Genomic DNA, 24,296 nt, shown 5'->3' with positions numbered 1-24,296 from the left:
TTATTTAGAATTGTGTAGAATTCCTAAAAATTAGGAAATTTTTATAGGAAAAATACAAGATTATTATTAACGGGACATGGATCATTCCACCTCGGAAGAAAATTTTTAACGAATTCATACCGAACAAAAAGAATGAACAGGTTTCAAATACTGTTAACAAAGATAAGGCAACAGAAAGTAAAGAAGTTTTACCAAACAAGGGAAGAAGTAGTGGATACGATAAATAAATATAGAGACACTTGGACGAAGAAACACCGAATTTCCCTACAAAAATTTATCGGACGAAGAAGAATTAACGAAATGAGAGTTAATGATAAATTTGAAGATCGAAAGGAAAAAGTAAAAAAGGTGCAAGAATACAAAATTTTTGAACGCATCTTTAGTAAAATACCGTAAAGGTAACAGATAATCAAAAAAGATACTAACGCTAAAAAGCGTGATAGAAAAATTTCAAAGGGTTATTAGAAAAAGTAGTAGATTTTATACATTTGTAAGAGCCAGAAATTTTGTTTTTTCATGTTAAATAAATAAAATAATTAATAAATCAATTTTAAGTTTTTATATTTGTCATTATAATGCATTAAATTATCAAATATCGGTGTGATCGTCGGGATTTTATAAAATTCTGTAGTGATCAAGCATTGTATTATAATTCTTTGGTTTCAGATATACCTAACACTTGTTCTTCCCAGGTAATCTCTGTATAGTCAGCCCTTTCTACAGCGAATTTTGATATAATGAATTTCACGATATAATGAATCTTAAAAAAATATTTGTTACACCGAATTTTACTAATAAAATGCAGTATAATGTTGAACGAAGAAAAATTTATAAATTCACATATGTAAATGACCCCTTTTACAACGAATTTCTTTTAAAACGAATTTTTTTTTTAGTATAACGAAGATTTTTACAATATAAAGGGTAATTTGATGTTTGGTTTTCATGAATTTTTTAAATAAGCAATTTTACCACTCTTAATTTATTTTATCAAAAAGTTGGATGATTTGTTTTGAAGTTTCCTTTGCCTTCATGAACATGACGTTTTAAAAATGTAAGTTTCCTCTATTTTACTGAATTTTTCCGCTATACCGAATAATTCATTATAGCATTAATGAATTTACTCACAACGCTGAAGGCCTAGGCGATCGGACGCCTACATCGCATCGGGCTGGCTGTAGTGCTTTGAAAATATATGTAACTGTAACCCTACAGAATATTTGCATTAAAAATATTCCTGTTGAATAATCATTGGTATTGAAATATGAAATATCATTATAAATGCTGTAAATACAAAAAACAGGATTATAATATTGAAAGAATAGTCGTACGTACATATTGCGCTTTAGGTCAATAATTTTAGTAGTATATTTTAATCGAATTTTGAGTAATTATGAAACACTTGTCATGCAAAATAATAAAAATTTTTGTTGTTCTGATTTGAGCCAAATTTTAATGTACTTGCTAATTTCTCAGACATAGTTCATTATATAAGATTTTTCTGTATCCAGGATTAACAGGTCTGTCTCGGACTCTGTCAACTACTATAACTACATGTTAGGGAAACAATAGCTTCAATGTAGTTTTTATTAGCAGGACACGCAAAAACACAGCACACAAAAATATAACACAATTGCACAGTTCATTTTTAATACAAGAGTTTATTGATATTAACCTAACCTAGCACACGCACTCTACTTTTAACTCGAGAAAAATATAAGGACATTTATATAAAATAAAATGTAAGAAAAATAAGTAAAATAAAATAAATAAATACAAATATAATAGAAAAAACAAATATAACGTAAATAAGATCTAAATGATTTTCCAATTAACTGTGCCATGATCTACGTTAAGGGCCTTTACAAAATGGTTTTATTTATGTAAAAAAAAACTTATATAACTATACAGTATTGGACAACTATATGATATTGATTGCATATTTCTATAAAATAACAGCCACACAAATATATATATTGAGTGAATCATTTCATATATTTTTACTATATACTTGGATTTAGATTGTGCAATCTAACCATTGAGAATTATAATTATCATCATTTGAAAGATCTTCTGTAAAGGGATTAAGTAATAATCTGTTTACTATGCTCTCTATCACAATCGACAATTTTATTTCCTTTTTTTGAATATGTATCACGATTATGTAACATTACCTATTTGACCAAATAAATAAATGACACGCTTGCGAGTTATGCAACGCGAAGGACTTAAACGGTTTCCGTTTACCTAGTAAATACACATTTTGCATCATGTTTAATATGTGTTTGTGAGTTAAAAAACTCTTCAAGTTTAAAATAATCACACTTGAATAATATTGAAATATTGAACAACAAAGTCACTACAACAATAAAACCACACTAACCAGAGTATTCTCCTAGCTTTTTTGACCTGAGTCAATTTATTTTATTTATATGAAAATATTCAATTTATATAATTTATATTGATTTTTAATATTTAGTGGCGCAAATATATGAATCGATTGTAAAAATATGTGATCAACAGATCAACAGCGTGCATGCAGTGGGTCAACATTAAGCACCCTTTTTTTGTGTGCCAGGTCGTGGCGTAGAAACTTATTTAAAAACATCATTAAGGATTTTTTCTTCGACATAAAGTTTTTTGAATTTATATTGTAGATGTAATTTCACCTGCTTTGCAAGTTTAATTAGGATTCGGAAGAAGGTTATGAATGCCGATTTTGACTTTACATATAAATGATTGATTCTACCGTCTTCGTCGATCATTTCCAAAATGGATTTCGTGAAAGAAAAATTTTTGTTAAATAAGTCAATAATGATATTTAAAATCGCCTTTGTCGCTCTAAGTAAACTTGAAGATGCAGCTAAAATTACAACTATCTAGTAATTTTGTAGCTATATGTTAAAAAAAAGTTTTTTCTTTATGATTTTTGTTGCGCCACAATCTGCGACTTTCCCAGCGTAACCTGAAAAAAATGTCACGAAAAATCACGTGACATTTTTTTGTCACAACCGTCACACCCCACTGCGCTTCCATTTTCTATAAGTATCTGAGGGACAGTTTTTTTCGAGTAGGTAAAAACTTATTCGTCACACATTATTCGTCACATGTGCGCCACACTTAATTTTAGTCAAGTTGCGTAATGCCGGCCATTTCGTGACATTTTTTTCAGGTTACGCTAGGGAAGTCACAATCTGCTAGCTGCGCCACGAACCTGGCACACAAAAAAGGGATGCCAAGATTAATACATGTGACGGGTCAAGATTCTTTGGTGATGGTCTTTTGACCAGTGCAACCGCATCTTATGAAAAAGCTGTAATACAACACGGATATCAGTTAAATTCCATCAGATATATTACTAAAATGGGCGGTAAAGTTTTGTGATGTAATTTATGATACGTGATAACGTTTACCTAAAACCCTGTATTATTCAAACAAGTTTCTTCTCTAATTTAATATTTCTGTTCTATACAAGTTTTCAATCCGGGACGATATTGTAACGACTGAAATTACCTACTGAAATTATTAATTTTGGGCGCAGTATTATACTATTTAATTTAAGTGTGTAAAATATTCTAAGTATTTTTATTTACTGCGGTCCGAAATGGCGTTAAACTATCACACCACTTATCTGATTGGGTATTATAATACTAGGGGACTAAGGTCCTGATTTCAAAAGTACTAAGTGATCTACGCAACAATATTATTACTAAGCTTAATTTAAATTGTATTACAAAATTTCTTTTTGGAATTTATTAACGCCCAAATTTCTTACATTCGAATAGTATTATTATTAAGAAATTTTTTGAGCATTTACAAAATGGTCTTCAAAAAAAAACCTTTAATGATACCTAACATTCTGGAATATTTAAAAAACAATTTTACAAATTGGACCAGTGGAAATGAAAAAATTGATAACTTCATTCAGGAAATGCAATTAAAAATCATCAATAATGAAAATGATATAGTATTTGAATGGATACCATATAAACAATTTAATAAAATCAAAAAGACAGGCAAAAATGATCCTATAACAGTGTATTCATCAATATGGAAGGATGGTCCATTATGTAAAAAGAATATGTGGAGTGAGTATTATACAAGGGATTCAAATAAAAATGTTGCCTTAAAATATTTACATAGGTCACAAAATTCTGTTGATTTTCTAATAAACGAGGTATAATATTTTAATAAATATTCTTAACACTTTAAGTATAATAAATTTACTCATTTGTTTATATTTAGGCTAAAAAATATTCAACAAAAATCTTTGATAGAGTAATTTGTGATATATATGGAATATCTCAAAATCCAAAAACAAATAATTATATTTTGGTTCTCGCATGGGCAAGTGGATATGAAAAAATTAATAACTTCATTCAGGAAATGCAATTAAAAATCAATAATAAAAATGATGTAGTATTTGAATGGATACCATACAATCAATTTAATAAAATCAAAGCAATAGACCAAAATAATTCTATAACAGTACATTCGGCAATATGGAAGAATGGCCCAATATATTGGAATAAACAAAATAAAAAATATATGAGAGATTCAAATAAAAAAGTTGCCTTAAAATATTTACCTGACTCACACAATTATGTTGATTTTCTAATAAATGAGGTATAATATTTTAATAAATATTCTTAACACTTTTAGTATAATAAATTTACTCTTTTGCTTATATGTAGGCTAAAAAATATTCAACAAAGAACTTTAATAGAGTAATTTGTAACATATGTGGAATATCTCAAAATCCAAAAACAAATAACTATATTTTAGTTCTTACCTGGGCGAGTGGAAGTGAAAAAATTGACAACTTTATTCAGGAAAGACAATTAAAAATTTATAAATATAATGATATAGTGCTTGAATGGATACCATACAACCAGTTTATTAAAATTAAAGAAACAGATAAAAATGGCTTTGTAACAGTATATTCAGCAATATGGAAGGATGGTCCATTATACAAGTTTTTTGATGGTTATGATTATATAAGAAAATCAAATAAAGAAGTTGCTTTAAAATGTTTGCATAATTCACAAGAATCCGTTGATTCTTTAATAAATAAGGTATGAAATTTCTTCAAATATTTAATACTTTTCCTAATTAATATACTTCATTTACGATTTCTTTTATTTATATTTAGGCTAAAAGATATTCAACAGATAAAAATGCATTTCAAGCATTGTATGGAATATCTCAAAATCCAGATACAAGAGATTATATCTTAGTAGTTCAAAATAATTATATACATATTTGTGAAAATGAAAAAATTGATGAATTCATTCAAGAAATGCAATTAAAAATGAATAAATATGAAGATAAAGTATTTGAATGGATTCCTTATAATCAATTTAATAAAATTAGGGAAATAAGTAAAGTTGGTTATTCAGCAATATGGAAGGATGGTCCACTGCATTATGATATTAAGTTTAGTAATTATACAAGAAATTCAAAAAATAAAGAAGTTGCTTTGAAGTATTTATATAACTCAAAAAATTCTATTGATTTTCTAATAAATAAGGTATAATAATTTTCAATATTTTTGCCATTTTTAGTAAAATATATTAATTCCTTTATTTGTATATTAGGCTAAAACATATCAAAAAAAAATATTTGGAAGAACAATTTGTGATATTTATGGAATTACTCAAAATCCAAATACATATAATTATATTTTAGTTCTTGCATGGACAAGTGGAAATGAAAAAATTGATGATTTCATTCAAGAAATGCAATTAAAAATCAATAATGAAAATGATGTAGTATTTGAGTGGATACCATATCGTCGGTTTGGTAATGTTAAGAAAATAGGTAAAGGTGGCTTTTCCACAGTATATTCAGCAATATGGAAAGATGGTCCATTAGAATATGATGTAAATAAAAAATATAGAAGAGATTTTGATAAAGAAGTCGCTTTAAAGTATTTACATACCTCAGAAAATTCTATTGATTTTCTAATAAATAAGGTATAATAATTCTTAAATATTTTTACCATTTTTAGTAAAATATATTAATTCCTTTATTTGTATGTTAGACAAAAAAATATTCAGCAAAAATATTTGGAAGAACAATTTGTGGTATATATGGAATATCTCAAAATCCAGATACGAATAATTATATTTTAGTTCTTGCATGGGCAATTGGTAATAAAAAAATTGATAATTTCATTCTAGAAATGCAATTAAAAATAAATGACTATAATGATATAGTATTTGAATGGATACCATATCATCAGTTTGGTGATATTGAGGCAGTAGGTGAGGGTGGCTTTTCCACAGTATATTCAGCAATATGGAAAGATGGTCCATTAGAATATGATGTAGATAAAAAAATCTATAATAGGGATCCAAATAAAGTAATTGCCTTGAAATGTTTGCATAATTTCCAAAGTATTACTGATAAATTTTTAAATGAGGTATGAAATTTCTTTAAAGGAATCATTAATAATATAATAATTTTTTATGGATTTAATCTGTAAATTTAATTTAATAATTATTTTTCAATATTAATGTATTAAACAGGTTAAAGAATACTCAATAAATAAAAGAAGTAATATTCTTAATATATATGGAATATCACAAAATCCAGATACAAAAGAATATATTATAGTTTTACAATATGCAAAAAAAGGCAATTTTAATCATTGGATAAATAAAAACTATGAATATTTTAATTGGGAAACAAAATTATTTGCATTGATTAGTATTATTAATGGTCTTAAAGAAATTCATCAGAGAAATTCAGTTCATTGTGATATTCATACAGGAAATATATTATTTTTAAAGTTCTTAAATAATTTTAAAATTGTGTATCAGTTTCAGATATGGGATTATGTGGAGAAGTTGGTAATATAGATAAAACAAAAATTTATGGAGTTATGCCTTATGTGGCTCCTGAAGTATTAAGAGGAAAACCTTATACTCAAGCAGCAGATATCTATAGTTTTGGTATGATAATGTATTTTGTAGCTACTGGAAGACAACCTTTTGGTGACCGTGCACATGATCACTGTCTTGCATTAGATATTTGCAAAGGAATTAGACCTGAATTTAATGAGTCAGAAGCACCAAGATGTTATATTAGTTTAATGAAAAAGTGTTGGGACTTAGACAAAAATGATAGACCAAATATTTTTGAGGTAGATGAATTAATCACATCATTTTATAAGTCATATGGAGGGAATCTTTTTAGTATAGAAAATAAAGAAATTGAAATGCAATTTAAGGAAGCAGAAGAATATAGAAAAGCAAATCTTACATCCATTGAAAATTACCAAATAAATACCCATCCACAAGCTATTTACACATCTCGATTACTTAATCCTTTTACAGAAGATCTTCCAAAATATGATGATGATTATAATTCTCAATGTTTAGATCAAGTAATCTGACTCCAGATGAAATCCAAACAAAGCATATTATAACAAGTTGTCTTAGCCCTTGACAGGGCGTTCTAACTGTAATATGTGAGGCAATAACTTGAAATTAGAAACAAGAGTTGTAACTGAACTCCGGAATGACCTTAAACTAGGATTTATAAGGGACTAATGTCCGCGATAACGTTAAACTAGGGATTAATTTTATTAGGTAAAGTATGTGATGACATTAATAGGGATTTATTGGAGAGTTGATCGAAGTATTTCATAGAATAATTGGTTCTTTTCTTCTTTTCTTCTCGAACTATAAATTAAGGAATAATTTTTTTAATTGTTTAATATATTGCGTAATATTTTGAAAATCATTAGTCTTAGAAATTATTTTTTTCTTAAATTTTTTTATTTTATTAATTATCTTATTTTATTATGAAACTTGGGAACTGTTATAATTTTTATCAAAAATAATAAAATTTATTTTTGTAGCTTGTGGTGGCAAGTTCTACAATATCCAGTTCGCATCCCTACACAGTACGCTGTTTCTCAAGTTATATTTTAATCTAACCTAAATAGAATAACGGAAAAAATAAATTAATTTTGGATACCTTAAAAAGGTTAGTCTTAATTTGTAAGATTAGCCATCAGCGACGCGGATCCAAATTTTTTTTTTCAAAATCTGCTATTTAAGCAATTTTTGATCTGAAAAGGCTGCCTTCCTCATTTACATCTATTCTACATCCACATCCACATCCACTTTTAAAGACGCTTCTTAACCTAAGTATTGTATTTGATATATATATATGTATATGTTATTTTTTTAAATGTATAAAACGACGGTCGATGGGTGATACAAGTCTAAAAAGATTTTTTTGTGGAAAGGAAATTATTTTAGAAAGTCTCTTAAAATTTTTTTTACCGTAAATAAATCCATCTTGTTAAAAATTGCAAACCAATTTTTATTTAAATTGCATATTCATAATTTTTAAATGAATGAATAGAAAATTTAAAAGTTTAATACAGTTTGAACGCTTAAATTTTAATGATACTGTATTTATTCTTTTATTATCTCTGTATTTCTGAAAGAATAAATTAACCATTATTGTAGTTATTATTTAATAATATTGAAATTCGTAGATATATTTATCATCGGGAATTTCTAATTCATCTTGATCTTAGTATGAACGGCAAATTATCCAATCGTTCGCACATCTGATCATCGATTCATATATTTGAATTTGACATAGAACGTGTAATTTGTTTGATTGAAGATTTGAGATATGGATATATGGTATAATGCATCATCATCTACTGTTCATATGAAATGAAATAATGTGTATTATTATGATATTTAAAAATAATAGAAAGTTAAACTTTAATTCCATATTTCTTTAATTGTTTCTGTCGAATATTTAAATTAAAGAATATTTTAATGATATTTCTACCAGTATTTTTGTTACTGAATATTTTTCAAAAATCGCAATATTTTCATTTCTTGAATTTTTTCTAAAGTACTAATATCAAGCCTTTTTAAAGGGTCGGTTTTCAATATTATTCCATTAAATCTCCACATTATATTCTATTAACTACTTTCATCGCAAAGTCATTAATTATTTTCATAATTGATAAATGGTGACTGAGAAGAAATGTCCTATATAAGTATACACTATAAAAATAAAATTTTGCGTCAGATATTTTAGTATTAGTTCAGATTTTAAATATAATACATAAATAATAGAAATCTTTTATGTAAGCATATCCCCATCATCTTGTGTGAGACCATAACATTTAACAATATTAGATAATTTATCGTTGGATGTGATTTGTCTAACGTTAAAATTATTATTTACATACAATACTACTGTAATGAAATATTAAAAAATATTGAAAGGCACAGTAGGTCGTTTTAAATATTTATTTTAAGAATTATTTAATGAGTCCAAAGTATTTGGAGTAATTTTCAGAACAACTTACCTCTAGTTGAATGGGTTTTAAATTATTACGAATACAGATTTCACTGTATAATGTCGCCAAAATCAATGATAATTCCCACAAATCCTTTTCATGTTTGTATTAATAATCCTAAAATAATAATAACTCTTGGCTATTATTCTTACTGTTTTACCTTTCCATCTTTTGTGAGAACAAGGATTATTATATTGAGTAATTATTGTTGATCGATTGAGCCGTAATGAAGGCTCATCCGTTTTAATAAAAACTTAATTTTTTTACGAGTAACAAACCATGAAGGTTATAAATAATTGGTTAATGCTGAAGAAAAAAACAATTCGGACCAGGATGCTTACCATTTATAGTATTGTCTAAATTTAAATCTTAATCACGTCATTATCCATCAATTTTGATTTGATTATTATTTTTTTCGGGATGTTTTTTTTATCATAAAATTAAATTAATTATACTAAAGCAATTAACTTCAAATCATATTATCTCATTTAACAAAAGAAATAATATTTTTTTAGCTACTGCAACATGTACAGAATAATTTTTATATTTATATAATTTATATAAATCACATTATACAATTCAGTTGATATTTCAGATTATGGGTTTACTATATTTAGCAATAATACATTGTCCTTAACCTTTATACCATCCAATCATTTAGTATAGGTTACGAATGATATTTCAATTCTCTAATAAACAACATCAAATTTATTGTATTACGAATTAAACATAGGTTTTGATACTCAAAATAAAAATTAATTGTATAGAAAATTAAATAGAAAGTATTACAGGCTATGATATTTATCATGCATTACAAAAGATATTGCAAAGAAATCGCTAAAACCCGGGACAAAACTTTCAGTCGTTCATACTTTAAATAGCTTCATGTATCAGTGGTACAAATTCATTCAAAAGAAAAAAAAATCTCACAAGAGATATTAGAGATATCGAATAAATATTTTTTTTCTTATATTTATATTTTAATTATATTTATTATCTTAATTATTTATTTTTTATTTATTATTTATAATTTCCATATAATATTTTAAATATTTTTACATTTATATCATTTATATTTTATATGTTAATTATTCATATAAATAGGAATTTAAACTCCAACGTTAATATTTCAAATCACAGACTAAACTTAATTGTTAGAGTTTCTAGTATTTTACTACTAAGTGTTTGAACAAAAAGTTGAAAATAATAAAATTTTTTAAATTACGAATGTAACCCTATTTACTATCCTAGCCTCGACGTTTAAATAAATTTTATTTAATTTATAGTCGGTTTAAATTTTTTCTATTGAAAAAAAATTATTATAAGTAATCTATTAGTAAAAATCAATACTTTAATATAAGCTCTCCTTTTATTTACCATCAGGAATTTCCAACTCATCTTGATCTTCTGAATTAGTTATGTCTACATAATCATTTTCCTCTAAATTAAGAAAAATATTCTATCATCAAATTTTCTATACTTTTTTGATTATTTTTTACTATCCGATGATATAATATAATAGGTTTATATTTGTTAAAATAAATTACCTGTAGTTATTCTGCTCGCTCTTGATGAATCTGCCAAATCTTTACTCGAGATATTATCAACTAAAGTAATTAAATGATCGATCAAAAACTACACGTACAGTATAGAGTACAGTAATAATACAGTATTTATTAAAACATTCAAACAAAAACTTACTATCTTCAGAAATGTCAGAAATGTTAAAGGAAAATTCTCGGCTACTACATTCACTGCTACTATACGCACTTATATCTATAAATAAGATATAAATTAATAAGTTATAAAATAACATAGTATATCATATATTTTAATAAATACCTTCTTCCACTATTATCATTTGTTTGTAAAAAGTATAATTATTAATAAGCGTGATAATTATAAAATTTAATTAATGCTTCATTAAATATATATTAGAATAAAACCTTACTTTTTGTTTCAGATAAATTAATTGAGTTAGAATTCATGTTATAATGGTTAGTATTAATATTATTATTTGTTTCTTGTAATAATTCATTTTCATTTCGATTATCATCTAGACAAAATAATTAAATTTAAGCAAATAAACAATTTTTCATTTTCTTCTATAAAATTACAATTGATGTCTTACCCTTTTTGGAATTTATCTTTAGACTTTTAAATTTGTTTATCAAATTTGTACTAAGATCTAATTGAGTTTTAAAAAATGATTACTTTTAGATAAAACTAATTATTATATCATAATTAATTTATTACCTTTAAAATACTTCTCTATTTTTAATGCACTTGAATTGTCTAAAATTCAATAAAAATTAATAAAAAAATCACGTTATGAAAAAAATGAACGTTTTAATACTTACTACTATCAGAAAGATTATAAGCATAATGTTTACTATGAAATGCTATTAATATAAATGCATGTATCAATAACTACTACTTATTATATTGTGTTTTCATTTATAATAATAAATTATATACCCCTTTGTTCCTCTATTTTTGGTCGAATCAAAAAAATTTATAAATTAGTTCACAATTTTTAAATATAACAATTCATACAAAGAATATGATTTAGTACCTTCTGTCGCATTTTTAGGTTTTAATGATGATAAATGTTCAAAGTTATAAAATTTACTTGTAATCAGTCGGCTTCCATAATCTGTTTTAAAACTTTTACTTTTGTTTGACTGAAAAAACTGGTATAAATTAATATTATACTTGTGAAATGGTTGATTATATGATTTATTTGAACCATTTTGATAATATAAATTTCTTATTTCGAATATTTTATTATAAAGACGATCTATGTCAGGTCTCTTTAATGGATCAGCATCCCAACATTGTTCCATTAGCTGCTTATATTCTAAAGGAGTATCTAGTACAATTTCTGGTCTCATACCTCCAATAATATTCATTGCAAGAACATAATCATGTTCACAATTATTAAATGGTGGTTTTCCGGATGAAATTTCCCACATGAGCATTGCAATACTATATATATCTGACGCAAAACCCTGTTTTTTTTCAATTACAACCTCAGGTGCTATATAGGGAAGATTTCCATATATGCTCGATAATGGTTGATCAACAGGTCCACAAAATCCAAGATCAGAAATACACCATAAATTTGCACTTTGTAAATATAATATATTCCCGGAATGTAAATCTCTATGAATCGCTTTCTCTTCATGAATTTCGTAAAGTGCTTTTATTATATCACAAATTATGTTAATTCTTTCTTTCCATGTAAGTTGATTATGGTTTTGTTGTAAATATTTATTTAAGTCATTATCCATTTGCTGTAATACAAGCAAATATTTTCCATTTGATGGATTTCTAGATAAACCAAAACATTTAACAACGCCTGAAGATTTGCTACTCATTATTAAATGTGATTTGGTCTGTGAAGGTTTTTGAAAAAAAAATGTTAATCTACGTAAAAGTTAAATGATCGATAATACTTTTAAAAAAAAATTATACTTTACCTCATCAAACCAACTCACGTTTGCGTCTTCACCATCTTCTAACTCTTTAAGTATTACTTTAAGCATACCAAACCTTTTTAATCGTTGATTTCTAGAATCCCATCCATCATAAGGTCCATCAGTCCAATTTGCCCTATAAATCTCAGAACATCCGCCTTTAGTTATGTACTTAATATTTTGAAAATTATTATATGGTATCCATTCAATTATCCTAGTTGGAGCAATTGATTCCATTTGAAAATTTTGTATTAAATTATCTACATAATCATTTTCAGATGTCCAATTTGAAAAACTTGCTTTTAAATAATTTCGAATACATATTTCACAATAAAATGTGGCTAAACATTCACATAGACAATTTTCACAAATTCTTTTTTCGCCTTCGTTCTTAATAATTTTAAAAGAGTCATAACTCTCGGTTATTATTCTTGCTGTTTCTGCTTTTTCATCTTTTGTAAGAGAATTATCAGCAGAAATTATTCCATTTAATAATTTCTGTTGATAATTAAGATTAGGATTCTTATCCGCTTCACTAAAAGCTTCTTGAATTGCCGCATAAACTAATTTTTTACGAATATTAGCCATGAAGGGTACAAAGAAAAAGCTTTTAGATAATTTGGGTGAGTACTGAGGAAAATCAAAAAAAAATTCAAAAATTTATTAAAAAAAAAAAGAATAACGACAAAAAGAATCGTTTCACAAAATTCTGAAACGGATTTTCTAATTCCACAATATCCTTCCGAAATTAAGCACACATTTTTTATATAATTCTGGCCAAAGTTATTATAATTTTCGGAATAATCCAGGCGGAGATCAAGATGCTTATTTATGGAAGTTTTTAAATCTCGGAAGAAAAATAACCAGAATCCTGTGACTCAATTTTTATTTACGTGGTTAAAAATTAGTGGTCGATTTAATTTATTATACGCCAATAATTCGTGAAACAAAAATTAATTTTATTTTGTAATAGTATCTTTTAAATATCTAATAATAAACTATCCCGATAAGTTTCCATCAATAAAGAAAAAAAAATATCAATTTCAACATATTATACATAAGGAGAACAATGAAATAATCTGCTGTATGTTTATGTCAATCATGCATGAATTTACAGGAAACGAATAAAGAAATGATAAATTAAAGTTTTGTCACTAGACGATCATTCTTATTTTAGTAACGTACGGGGCTTACCAAACATATTTATTCCGTAGGAAAAATCTAAAATTTTTTTTTTTTTTTAAAAAAAAAAAAAAGAAAAAAAAAAAGAATTGAAAGTTCCATTATGCCTATTAGACAAGAATCAATTATTTCCGCAGTTGATCGAGCAAATGATATATTAAATTTTAATATTCATAATACGATAATTCAATGTGAATCGGCAAAAAAAATAATAAACGATAATAAATCTCTTACAAAAGCTGAAAAAAAAGAAGCAATCAAAATAATAAATCAACATTATGATAATTATAAAATTGTTTATAATGAAGGAACAAGGAGAATTTGTGAAAATTGTCAAGAGGAATGTTTAGCAACATTATATTGTGAAATTTGTATTCGAAATAATTTAAAATCTAAATTTTCAGAATGGACATCTGGAAATGATAATATTGATAATTTAATTCAAAATTGTCAAATAGAATCACTTTCACCGGATAAAATAATTGAATGGATTCCATATAATAATTTAAAAAATATAAAAAAATTAACTGAAGGTGGTTGTTCTGAAATTTATACAGCGAATTGGATTGGTGGTAGTTATAATGAATGGGATTCTAATAAAAGAAAACTTAAAAGATTTGGAACTCATAAAGTAATTCTTAAAACATTAGAAAATATTGAAAATGCTAATAGGAGTTGGTTTGATGAGGTACAGTAAATCATTTTAAATATTTATTATGTTATAGTACTAGTAAAGTTTTTTATATGTAATAACATAATTTTGATGTTAGGCAAAATCACATTTAACTATAAGCAACAAATGGTCAAATATTGTTAAGTGTTATGGCCTTACGCAAGATATCAAAGATATCAAAGACAAAAAATATATGCTTGTAATGTACGCAATGAGCATGGATTTAAGAAGTTATTTACAAGAGAATCACGATAAGCTCACATGGGAAGAAAGAATTGTTATAATTTATGATATAATAATAGCGCTTTATAGAATTCATAAAGAAAATACAATCCATAGAGATTTGCATTCAGGGAATATGTTATATTTAAAATCTGAAAATATTTGGTGTATAAGCGACCTAGGATTTTGTGGTCCAGCCGAAATACCATTAAAGAGTATATATGGAAATCTTTCTTACGTGGCACCCGAGGTTATTACTGAAAAAAAACAGAGTTTTGCGTCAGATATTTATAGTATTGGTATGCTTATGTGGGAAATTTCTTCTTCTCAGCCACCATTTATTAATTATGAACATAATTATGATTTTGCGATGAAAATAGTTAATGGGATGAGGCCACAAATATTATCAGGCACACCCTTAGAATATAGAAATTTAATGGAACGATGTTGGAATACTGATCCATTAAAAAGACCTGATATTAATATACTTTTAAAAGAAATGCAAGAAATGAAAAGTTTACGTTTCGAAAAAATATCCAATGACAAAATTAATAATAAAAATACAATTAAAAAATTCTTTAAGAATATTAATATTCGTCAATCATTTAAATCAAGGAAGAAAACGGTTTCTAAAATAAATAAAAGTGAAAGTAGAATTTATCTTTCTGATTATTTACCTCATGCAATGGAAGGTATGATTATTAATAAATTTACTTTTTTTTTTGAAAAAAAAATATTATGATAATTTATATTTTTCTTTTCATACTTTTCATACGTAGATGATGACGCATTATATCATATCTCGAATCTTCATCCAGAAGAGCAAGATGAATTAGAAATTCCTGACGGTAAATAATAGCAATGAGTATTATTAAATTTGAAATAATGATTATACTAATAATTAATTAATTTATTATTTTTAGATATATTTTGAAATTAATATAATGTAATAATTAATACCTTATAGATGTTTAAATAGTATATTGACTTTATAATTTCATTTATCATAATTTTGTTCAAACACTAAGTGGTAGATAATTTTTAATATTTCAAATAAAACTTGGTTTGTAATTTGAACAAAAAAGAAAAAAGTGTAAATATCTGATGAACAATTATTTTTACTTGTACTGCAATAACTGCATACTATTTTTCCGTAAAAGAGCATAAAAACGAAGAATCTTGAATAAACCCAAAGCTTTCATATTTTGGCCGGAAATTCTCCAATAACTGATTTAATCTATTTAAAATAGTCCATTTGCGATGTGGAGGTCTAATTTACGTGCCGTACATTTGATAGCTCGCTGGCAAATTATCATTAATGGTACCTAATGAACTTAGCTAAAGTACAAAATGTAAATAAAAGAGTCAAACAATACCTCTTTGCATGCTCCGAGAATCGAACTCGGGTCTCACGTGTGGCAGGCGTGAATTATACCACTAAACCAAGCAGGCTAGATTGTGAAATATTCGCAAATTTTCAATTTCTAATAAATTTCTAATAACTATTATAACCTCTAACTAAAAGTCTAGATATTTAAATATATAATCTATCCATTATTCAGTTATGTTGTTTACCTCCAACGTGTAAAACTGTAAATAATTTGAAATAATAACAACATATACTATGATACTTTTTTTTATACCGGTGGAATAATTTACAAACAATTTTTTTTTGTTTTATAAAACAAAAGTATTTATTGGTAAAACAATAAATTATTAAAGTGTGTATTAAATATACCGAAATATTTATAATAATACTATAAATAGTAAGAGTTTCTATTCGCGTAAAAAATGGTTAATTGAATTCTATACACCATCTAAAATCAATATTCAATCCAATTGAATTACAAATTTGGATTGTAATAATAGTTAAAATTGTTCATTTGTTAATAAATATGTTGACTCTAAAAGTAACTTTATTTTTTGCTTACACTCTTTAGTTGCTTATTGCTATATTTTATAAAATTTATGAATATCTTTTTTTATTATACAATTTTTTTAATAAGAGATGAAATACTATTTATGCACTTGTCATTGCTTTTGATATGCTTAAGCAATATTATCCGAAAATTCACAATCTCATAAAACTTACTATGCCTAATGTAATATGGTTGATTAGGAAAAATCATAGCAAAAATGGCAAAGGAAACTAAAGTAAGCAATGTTACAATTACTATATTCAAATCATTAACTTCATTTGATGGCTATTAAAAATATAAATGAGAAATACATTAAAATAGCAAATTTAAGTAATAAAACACTTTAAAATATGCAAACTACATTCTTAATTTATAGATTCAGTTATATTTCTGTCAGTAGTACATGCCATTTTAGATACAAGAACAACGATTTTGGCTTATATTTGTATCTAAGCTAAATGATCGTTACTGTGACAGATTTAAGTTTACGCAAAATAAACACTCTGAAACTGCAAGTTTATAGGATTTTTATAAGAATCTGAATGTATCTTCTGATTCATTGCTATGAATAGATAATATTTGCCAGAAAGAAGGATTTAAAAGTTTATGAAAATGACTTTGGTGAAGTTATCAATAAAAAGTTTGATATGATTTTTATTATTATTGATGACGCTTATTAGATTCATTCAATTGAGAATTTAACATTTCTAATTTAGTTATCTTGTAATTAATTCAATTATAATTTTGACATTTTCATATAACTAGTAAGGTTTAAAAAGTTTTGTAAAAGTGTGTTTACATAATTGACATTCATATGGATTTTCTTAACACTACATATTTTTTAAAAAATTCATAAAAGACTATTAAAATTTTATTTAATAATTTTATTGCTACTTTACTTATTCCTAAACTTGTGTTAAAAGGTAAATATATCTTTTTTTACTTTAAACAATAATTTATCGAATAGATGTAAAAAAAAATAGATCTAGTTCGTTGTTAAAAAACGCATAACTCTAAATGTTCATATACCGTTATTAACTTAAAAATTCATCATTTTAGGGGTTGAAACGAGTTTATATGGCCAATAATGGTTAGAAATAAAGAATTTTTATTTATAATTATAATTTCATCCTACCATAACTTATTTCAACATATTCATCATAACTATTTCTTTCTATTATAGTGAATTAAATAAATTACAGTAACACACGTCGGTCATGTGTAACGTTAAATTACGCGAATTTCAGTACTATTGCAACATAAAATTTTTTCAAGTAACATACCCTTAAACCTTTGTTTCTCGAGTTTTAATCTATACGTTCTTATACTTTCTTTGTAATATAACGCTTGTATGAACAGTTTATATAAGACACTTTTCCTATTTTTTTGAACTTAACCCCCAGATGCAAGTTTATATCAAAATAAAATACGATCTTATATTACCAATTATATGTAGTTTTTAATGTACGATCGAAAAGCTTACTCGCTAAAAGAAGGTTAGATTATTAATTTTTGCTAAAATTGTACGAGTTTATTTTTTATTATTTAATTAACCGATAATTGAAATTATTTAAACTGCAATTTTTGAAATTTTTTTATGTATTATTTATTAATTTGTAAAATGACATTTATTTAACAATAAAAACACTAGACTAACAAAATATCAAAGAAAATATTCTAAATAATGTTAGTACTTATATATTATTCACTAACTTTAGATTTACGATACCTCCATGCTGCTTTAACTTTAGCTTTATTCCAATCCTACTAAGAATCTCATTAATAGCCGAGTCTGGTAGTTCTTCTTTATAAACCAACAACTCTTCAAGTATTTTTTCTTCTTCTGGAGTTGTTTGTTTACTACGCTTTTTCTTTGGCACTTTTATCGGATTATTTTGGCTTTCAGGTATGTATGGTGATTCTAAATTATCCGCCTGGTTGCTTGATCCACTTACTTGTTGGGATGACTTAATTCCAGTCTTATTTTTTGATTTTTTTTTGATTAGAATCTTTAACCCTTGTTCTGACTACTTCTGTCTTCCTCCTACCCCGTGCATTTCCGCATTCTATTTCTAGAACTTCTTGTCGATAAACTGCTTTAATTCGCTCTAATCCTTTCTCATAACATGCAATCAGACATTCAACTCCTTGATGATGCAATTCTGTTGGCGGATATTCCTTAAATAAATTATGGGATAAAGGATCAGACATTCCAAAAACATTTATCAAATCATCTACAAGATTCTATAGTGATTCCCTTCATGATTCACTAGTTTGTTCAGTATGCAATACTGTGTTATTAACTTAGTATCTAGGTATTCATATAGTAGTAAATCAATCCTTTCTCTTTCATCCTGGCATGCTTTAATTTGATTTCTGAGATTTTTCTCATCAATTGTATTCCCGGTAATATTCTGTTTAATATATTTAACCCCAAAGGTCTATAGCGCTTCATCAAATCCAAAACAAGTATAGAAAGGATCATTTTCTTCATTTTTTTCACGTGGAATTTTAAAAGAGCCAACGTGATGTAGATTTTCCTCTAATTGTGGATGAGCAGCTATATTTGAAAGAAAGTGAGCAATCGCAGTTGTATAATTAGATTTAGCAGCACTAGCAAAAAGAGGTACTAAAGAATCTCTTTGAATATTAAAATTTCCTATATGAATTCCCATTCTATGAGCTTTCCAGATACCTGCCCATTTATAATAAAGATACCAAACTTTAAGACAAATGTGAGTATCATTTTTACCATCCATGATTGCTGAAAAAGGTATATTTTTTGAAGTAATGTAAATATTAATTGCTATTCCTACAGCAATCCATAAAAGATCCAGAATTCTAGCTGTTAAACGGTAATCAACTGCAATTTCAAATTTATCCAGAAATCTTACACCAAGACGTGAAGCTAAGCTTAATAATCCATAACTTGAAAATAGAACTAAAAGTACTGAGCAAAGTCTTTTGAGGTATGCCATTGACCTAGATGAGGTCTTAGCTTAGGCCATTTTTTTTTTACCTTTAATTAATTGACGATATATTGCTTCATCAGCCACAATATCAAGAAAATCAGAATCTTTCAAATTAAAGTCTTTTTTATACATTTCAGCAGCATGTAAAATTTCTTCATCAGAGTTTGAATTCATTCCAGGTTCAAGGATAACAATATTAGGAGATGGGCCTAAACATCCATAACCTAATTTAGAAAGTATAATATTTTTAATACTCTCAGCATCAAAATCTTTTTTGTAAGACAGTTCACCATTATTATTTTTGATATGTAATAGTTCTTTGAATATTTCTTGAAAAGTTATTAATATTTGGTCTATTTTAGAATTCATACCAAATAATGGTGTATCTGCTGTTAATACGACTACTACCTCAGGCTCAGTTCTATTTATTGGCAGTTGCGCTTGGAAAGCCATTCTTAATATCGCATGAGAACTTCATCGGGTAACGTCATAAATATTTCCAAATTTAAAGCTTTTCTCTTTAAAATCAATGTTGTCAATAATTGCTAAATTCCAAATATTATTTTCTTGAATTAGACATTTTGCTGGATTAGCTTTTTCCATTCGGATATTGGCAAGTTTTCTTTCATGCCGATCTGTATGAGATGTCACATGACATATTAATAATTGATAAAGTGAACTTAGTAATCGTGGCTTGCGATATAAGCTTGCTAAAACTTGAGGCAACCAAAGTTTAAAAGAAGAAAAAGCTAGTCCCATTATCATTGAGGTAATAAATGTTACAATTTTAATTGTTCATTCATTATTTATAGTAGAAAGTGGGTTTTTGACATTTTCTTTGCTGACGATTGTTTATTTCCATTTTTTTTTCTTGCAATTTGTTAGTTATTCCCGAAAAAAATGAAGTAAGAAAGTTTGGAAATGCATCATAATACTCCTGAATAATTTGTGGTAAACTTAAAGAAGATTTTTTTTTGTTAATATCTGATCTTGAATCCCATAATTTTTTTCCAATTACATATCCAAATTCTTCATAATCATTAATTTTTAAATTTTGATTGTTTATTTTCTTAGAAGACTTAATAAAAAACATTTTAATTGTAAATAAACTAGGTACACAGTGAAATTCGATAAACTGAATCTTCGATAAACCAGATTTGGGGCTAAACCAGACTTTTTTGCTGGAACCAAATCACGTATATTAAAATAGTTTCGATATACCAGAGTTTACTAGTAAAAGCTCGATATTTGATAAAACAGATCAATTTTTTATTTTATTTTATTTTATTTTTAAAATATAGACTCGACTGGGGTCGAACGCTAAATAGGAATAAACATGATCTAAAAGAACAATAAATTCTAAGCTAGTGTTATACCCAACCTCTCGGGAGAAGCCCGAAGGGGTCATCTTGCCCATTATTCAACCGAACAAACAGGCATAACCGGGAGTTCAGAAGGTTCGATCAAAAGAAAAGGAAGAACTAAAAAACAATCTTACCAAAATCCCAAGAAAAATAAACAAGAAAAATTAATAAAATCCGTATTTTGCTTTCAGCCCTAAGGCTGCCACTTGTCAATACTGTCATAAGTGGAGTGGTTCACACTATTCTAAATTGTTTAATATGTTTACAGACATACATGATGACATGGGGGTAAGTTAGACGCCAAAATGTGGAATGTAAAGTATAAAGTAGGAAAAAATGTTAAAAGACTCATTACATGAAAAATATACATATATAGAAAAAGAAACTAATTTAATTAGTATTAAGACTAGTAAATAGGGAGTCGGATAGGTAACTATTCGCTGGTCTTGGTCTTTTACTGTCGTGTGATTGTGACGAAGCAGAAGGATTAGTCAACGTGTCCCTCTTGTTAGGTCGGTATTCCACTGTTTTAGTTTCATCTGATGTGTATGAAGGAGAACCAAAGAGGTCTGTATAGTAATCAGGCGGGCAAAAAGGCCTCGGAGCGTACGGTTTACTCATAAAGTCATCATAATCTTGATGCTTTTCCATCCATTTCTTCTACTTGTGATGTTGTTTCTTTTTGGAAGGTTTTGGAGGTGGTACAGGTTGTTTTATATACTTGTGATAGTCTTTAGTCCAGACCGTGATTTGTCGAGTCGACATTGCTCGACGGTAATAATGTTTGAGAGTAGTACCCATAGCGTTAGTGGCGGATGAATCGTAATCTAGAGCATTAGATTGACGTATATTGATAGTTGGGGTAAATTGGGTTGATCAGGGTTGTATTGTAAAAAATAACTACTGTCCACTTTTGACGGGTTTACGGGATTATAATCGTAGTAGATAGGAGTGCGTTTAAGTAGTTCTAGAAGACCACCGAGAGCCGCGGTTTCTTTGGCGTTCAAATAATGGAGGATTGTGTTGGCACCAGAAGGCCTATATGAGGTTGAAGGTTGTGATCGAGCTATAGGCGTAATACTGGAATTCTCCAGCGTGTGGTAAGGTATCTTAAATGTATAGTCATCGGGATCAGGTAATAATTTCTCCGTTGAAAAACGCTTGAATTTCAGATGGTGAATAGGTGAATAAATGTGTTGAGCTTCATGAAACAGGAAGCGAAAACGTCTCCCTGCTGCAAGTTTATCCTCTTTCATAGTGCGGGATATAGGGTTAATATTTTTGAACACCCGTGTACAATGTCTCTTAAAGCGGGTTTCCTGTTTACGTTTTGTTGTAGGGTTACTGCTGAGGTTAAGTTTGAAATCCGAAAGGTGTTTCCTATAAATGTAAGCACCTGGGTGTTTGCATATGAAATTACTACTGTTGGCTGCAAAGCGTACATTGTATCGAATACCAAGACGATTGGAAAAAATATTATTATTCCATCGATGTTGCCAGAGGTCGTATACATGATTTGCGTGTGAAGATTTTGAATTTATAAATCCTGGGTCCGAATCAGGCACAGGTTTTAAATGGTGATTGATTTCTGTTCTCAAAAATTCAGATTGATGAGTACCACAAGCACGTCTATTTAAAGACATGACGAAAGGGCTTGGGCTATAACACCTGGTGGAAAGATTAAATGAACCAGGTGTGTAAGCATGTTCACAAGGAATGTAAATACCAAAGTGGAAGCGGTAGCACTTATAAGAAAACGAGAAGAAAGTTTTTGTAATGGTGTTCTTCAAAGTTCTTTTAGAAGCACGTGACTTGATAAAGTCAATTCGTTCCAGTAATTTCTGGCAAATCAAATCAAAATACTTTTGTTGAATACGTCGGGGTAAAACTTTTTGTAAGGTAAAAAAGTGTGTGAGCATTTTACTAATTTGATATTTTGTGTTAGGCAAATAGCTCGTGGATGTGTATCGAATAGGCGTAGAATCCATGTGATAATCATTGGTGTGTAAAAATAAATGAAGATTATTGGTGTCCGAGAAAGGATCAGCAAGCTCAAAAAAGAAACTTTTTGAGCGTCTAAATTCGTAAATCTTGTTATAACCGGTTCAGCGTTTTGTTGTCACGTGAAATTTTTTCACAGAGACAAGGAAAGTATTTTCATGAGCGTTGGACATATTATCAAACGTATTTGAGAAAAAAGGTAAAGGTAAAGGTAAAATAGTCTGGTTATTATGAACAGACTGAAGTGGAACGGTGTATATCTTCCGTATCCATATCTCTCACAGGTCAAGGGTAATAAAAGGAGACCTTTCCGTAGAGGCCACCAAGTGGTCCTCGCTCCTTAGAAAAAACTATAAGTGTTTGTGAAAAAAAAGGGTATATTACTGCGGTTTTTTAACAAAAAAAACGGAAAGGGGAGAGAGTTTATTTTTTTTTTTATTTTTTTTTTTCTAAAACAGATCAATTTTCTAACCAGCTATAGTAAAAATGATTCGATAAACCAGATCACGTGATCATTAACCAATAAAATTTAAGTAACGTGATCGGTAAATCTTAATTTTGGCCAGAATTATAAAAATCTTAATTCTGGCCGAAGTTATATATTACTTTTATATTCAATTAAAATATTTTATATTCATTTTCATGACCTCTATGACTTAAAACTAAGATAAAAAATTAAAATATAATGTATATTAATTTTATTAGCATGAATTTTTTAAAAAAATTCAGTATAATAGATTTTTAATATATTCGCTATACCGGATATCCTGATAAACCGGATATTTTTAGTGGAACTGATAGATCCAGTTTATCGAATTTCACTGTGTATTTGATTTATATCACTTGAAATTGATTTAGCTAAAGCTTGTTTATTAGAAATTGGAAAAGATGTAAAAGGAATAAGAGCATTAACTAACGCTATTAATGCCTCATTTTTTATTTCTTTATTTTGAGTTTGTGAAAAATGAATTAACCAATTACCCAAAAATTCAAGCCCTTTGCCAGTATCTTCTTAATGTAATTGTTCACAAGTATTTCCTTTTTCCCCTTCCTGGACGTTGATAAATATGTCCTCCAAATTCTTCATAACATGAGTAACAAAGAGATTTTTGATTAATATTTATATTATCAAATGCTTGAA

At 27.2% G+C, this 24,296-nt stretch overlaps 6 protein-coding genes across 6 annotated transcripts; 1 reads left to right on the top strand and 5 right to left on the bottom strand.

The window, feature by feature from the left end:
* Nucleotides 1-4,081: 4,081 nt before the first annotated feature.
* Nucleotides 4,082-7,399, top strand: OCT59_008325 (uncharacterized protein; the record flags this gene model as incomplete). Its single annotated transcript, XM_025319809.2, has 8 exons — nt 4,082-4,177; nt 4,246-4,626; nt 4,695-5,075; nt 5,153-5,530; nt 5,598-5,975; nt 6,044-6,424; nt 6,531-6,711; nt 6,825-7,399. 8 exons carry the CDS (start codon nt 4,082-4,084, stop codon nt 7,397-7,399), a joined length of 2,751 nt encoding a protein of 916 aa, XP_025172857.2.
* Nucleotides 7,400-10,634: 3,235 nt separating this feature from the next.
* Nucleotides 10,635-12,891, bottom strand: OCT59_008324 (uncharacterized protein; the record flags this gene model as incomplete). The annotated part of the gene is made up of 13 exons (XM_066142372.1): nt 10,635-10,645; nt 10,721-10,783; nt 10,891-10,950; nt 11,045-11,119; nt 11,186-11,194; nt 11,295-11,399; nt 11,475-11,531; nt 11,600-11,638; nt 11,704-11,745; nt 11,822-11,833; nt 11,919-11,999; nt 12,687-12,741; nt 12,826-12,891. 13 exons carry the CDS (start codon nt 12,889-12,891, stop codon nt 10,635-10,637), a joined length of 675 nt encoding a protein of 224 aa, XP_065999260.1.
* Nucleotides 12,892-18,465: 5,574 nt separating this feature from the next.
* OCT59_008323 (uncharacterized protein) lies at nt 18,466-19,029 on the bottom strand (the record flags this gene model as incomplete). The annotated part of the gene is made up of 3 exons (XM_066142371.1): nt 18,466-18,470; nt 18,548-18,797; nt 18,850-19,029. The coding sequence occupies 3 exons, from the start codon at nt 19,027-19,029 to the stop codon at nt 18,466-18,468; spliced, it is 435 nt and encodes a 144-aa protein (XP_065999259.1).
* A 230-nt stretch (nt 19,030-19,259) lies between these two features.
* On the bottom strand, nt 19,260-20,243 carry OCT59_008322 (uncharacterized protein; the record flags this gene model as incomplete). The annotated part of the gene is made up of 2 exons (XM_025327115.1): nt 19,260-19,759; nt 19,838-20,243. The coding sequence occupies 2 exons, from the start codon at nt 20,241-20,243 to the stop codon at nt 19,260-19,262; spliced, it is 906 nt and encodes a 301-aa protein (XP_025172861.1).
* A 21-nt stretch (nt 20,244-20,264) lies between these two features.
* On the bottom strand, nt 20,265-20,549 carry OCT59_008321 (uncharacterized protein; the record flags this gene model as incomplete). Its single annotated transcript, XM_066142370.1, has 1 exon — nt 20,265-20,549. One exon carries the CDS (start codon nt 20,547-20,549, stop codon nt 20,265-20,267), a length of 285 nt encoding a protein of 94 aa, XP_065999258.1.
* A 1,265-nt stretch (nt 20,550-21,814) lies between these two features.
* On the bottom strand, nt 21,815-22,797 carry OCT59_008320 (uncharacterized protein; the record flags this gene model as incomplete). Its single annotated transcript, XM_066142369.1, has 2 exons — nt 21,815-21,981; nt 22,059-22,797. The coding sequence occupies 2 exons, from the start codon at nt 22,795-22,797 to the stop codon at nt 21,815-21,817; spliced, it is 906 nt and encodes a 301-aa protein (XP_065999257.1).
* Nucleotides 22,798-24,296: the final 1,499 nt, after the last annotated feature.

This window comes from Rhizophagus irregularis, chromosome 16 (assembly GCF_026210795.1).
Source record: "Rhizophagus irregularis chromosome 16, complete sequence".
NCBI lineage: Eukaryota > Fungi > Glomeromycota > Glomeromycetes > Glomerales > Glomeraceae > Rhizophagus > Rhizophagus irregularis.
This window is presented reverse-complemented; position numbering and strand designations above follow the sequence as displayed.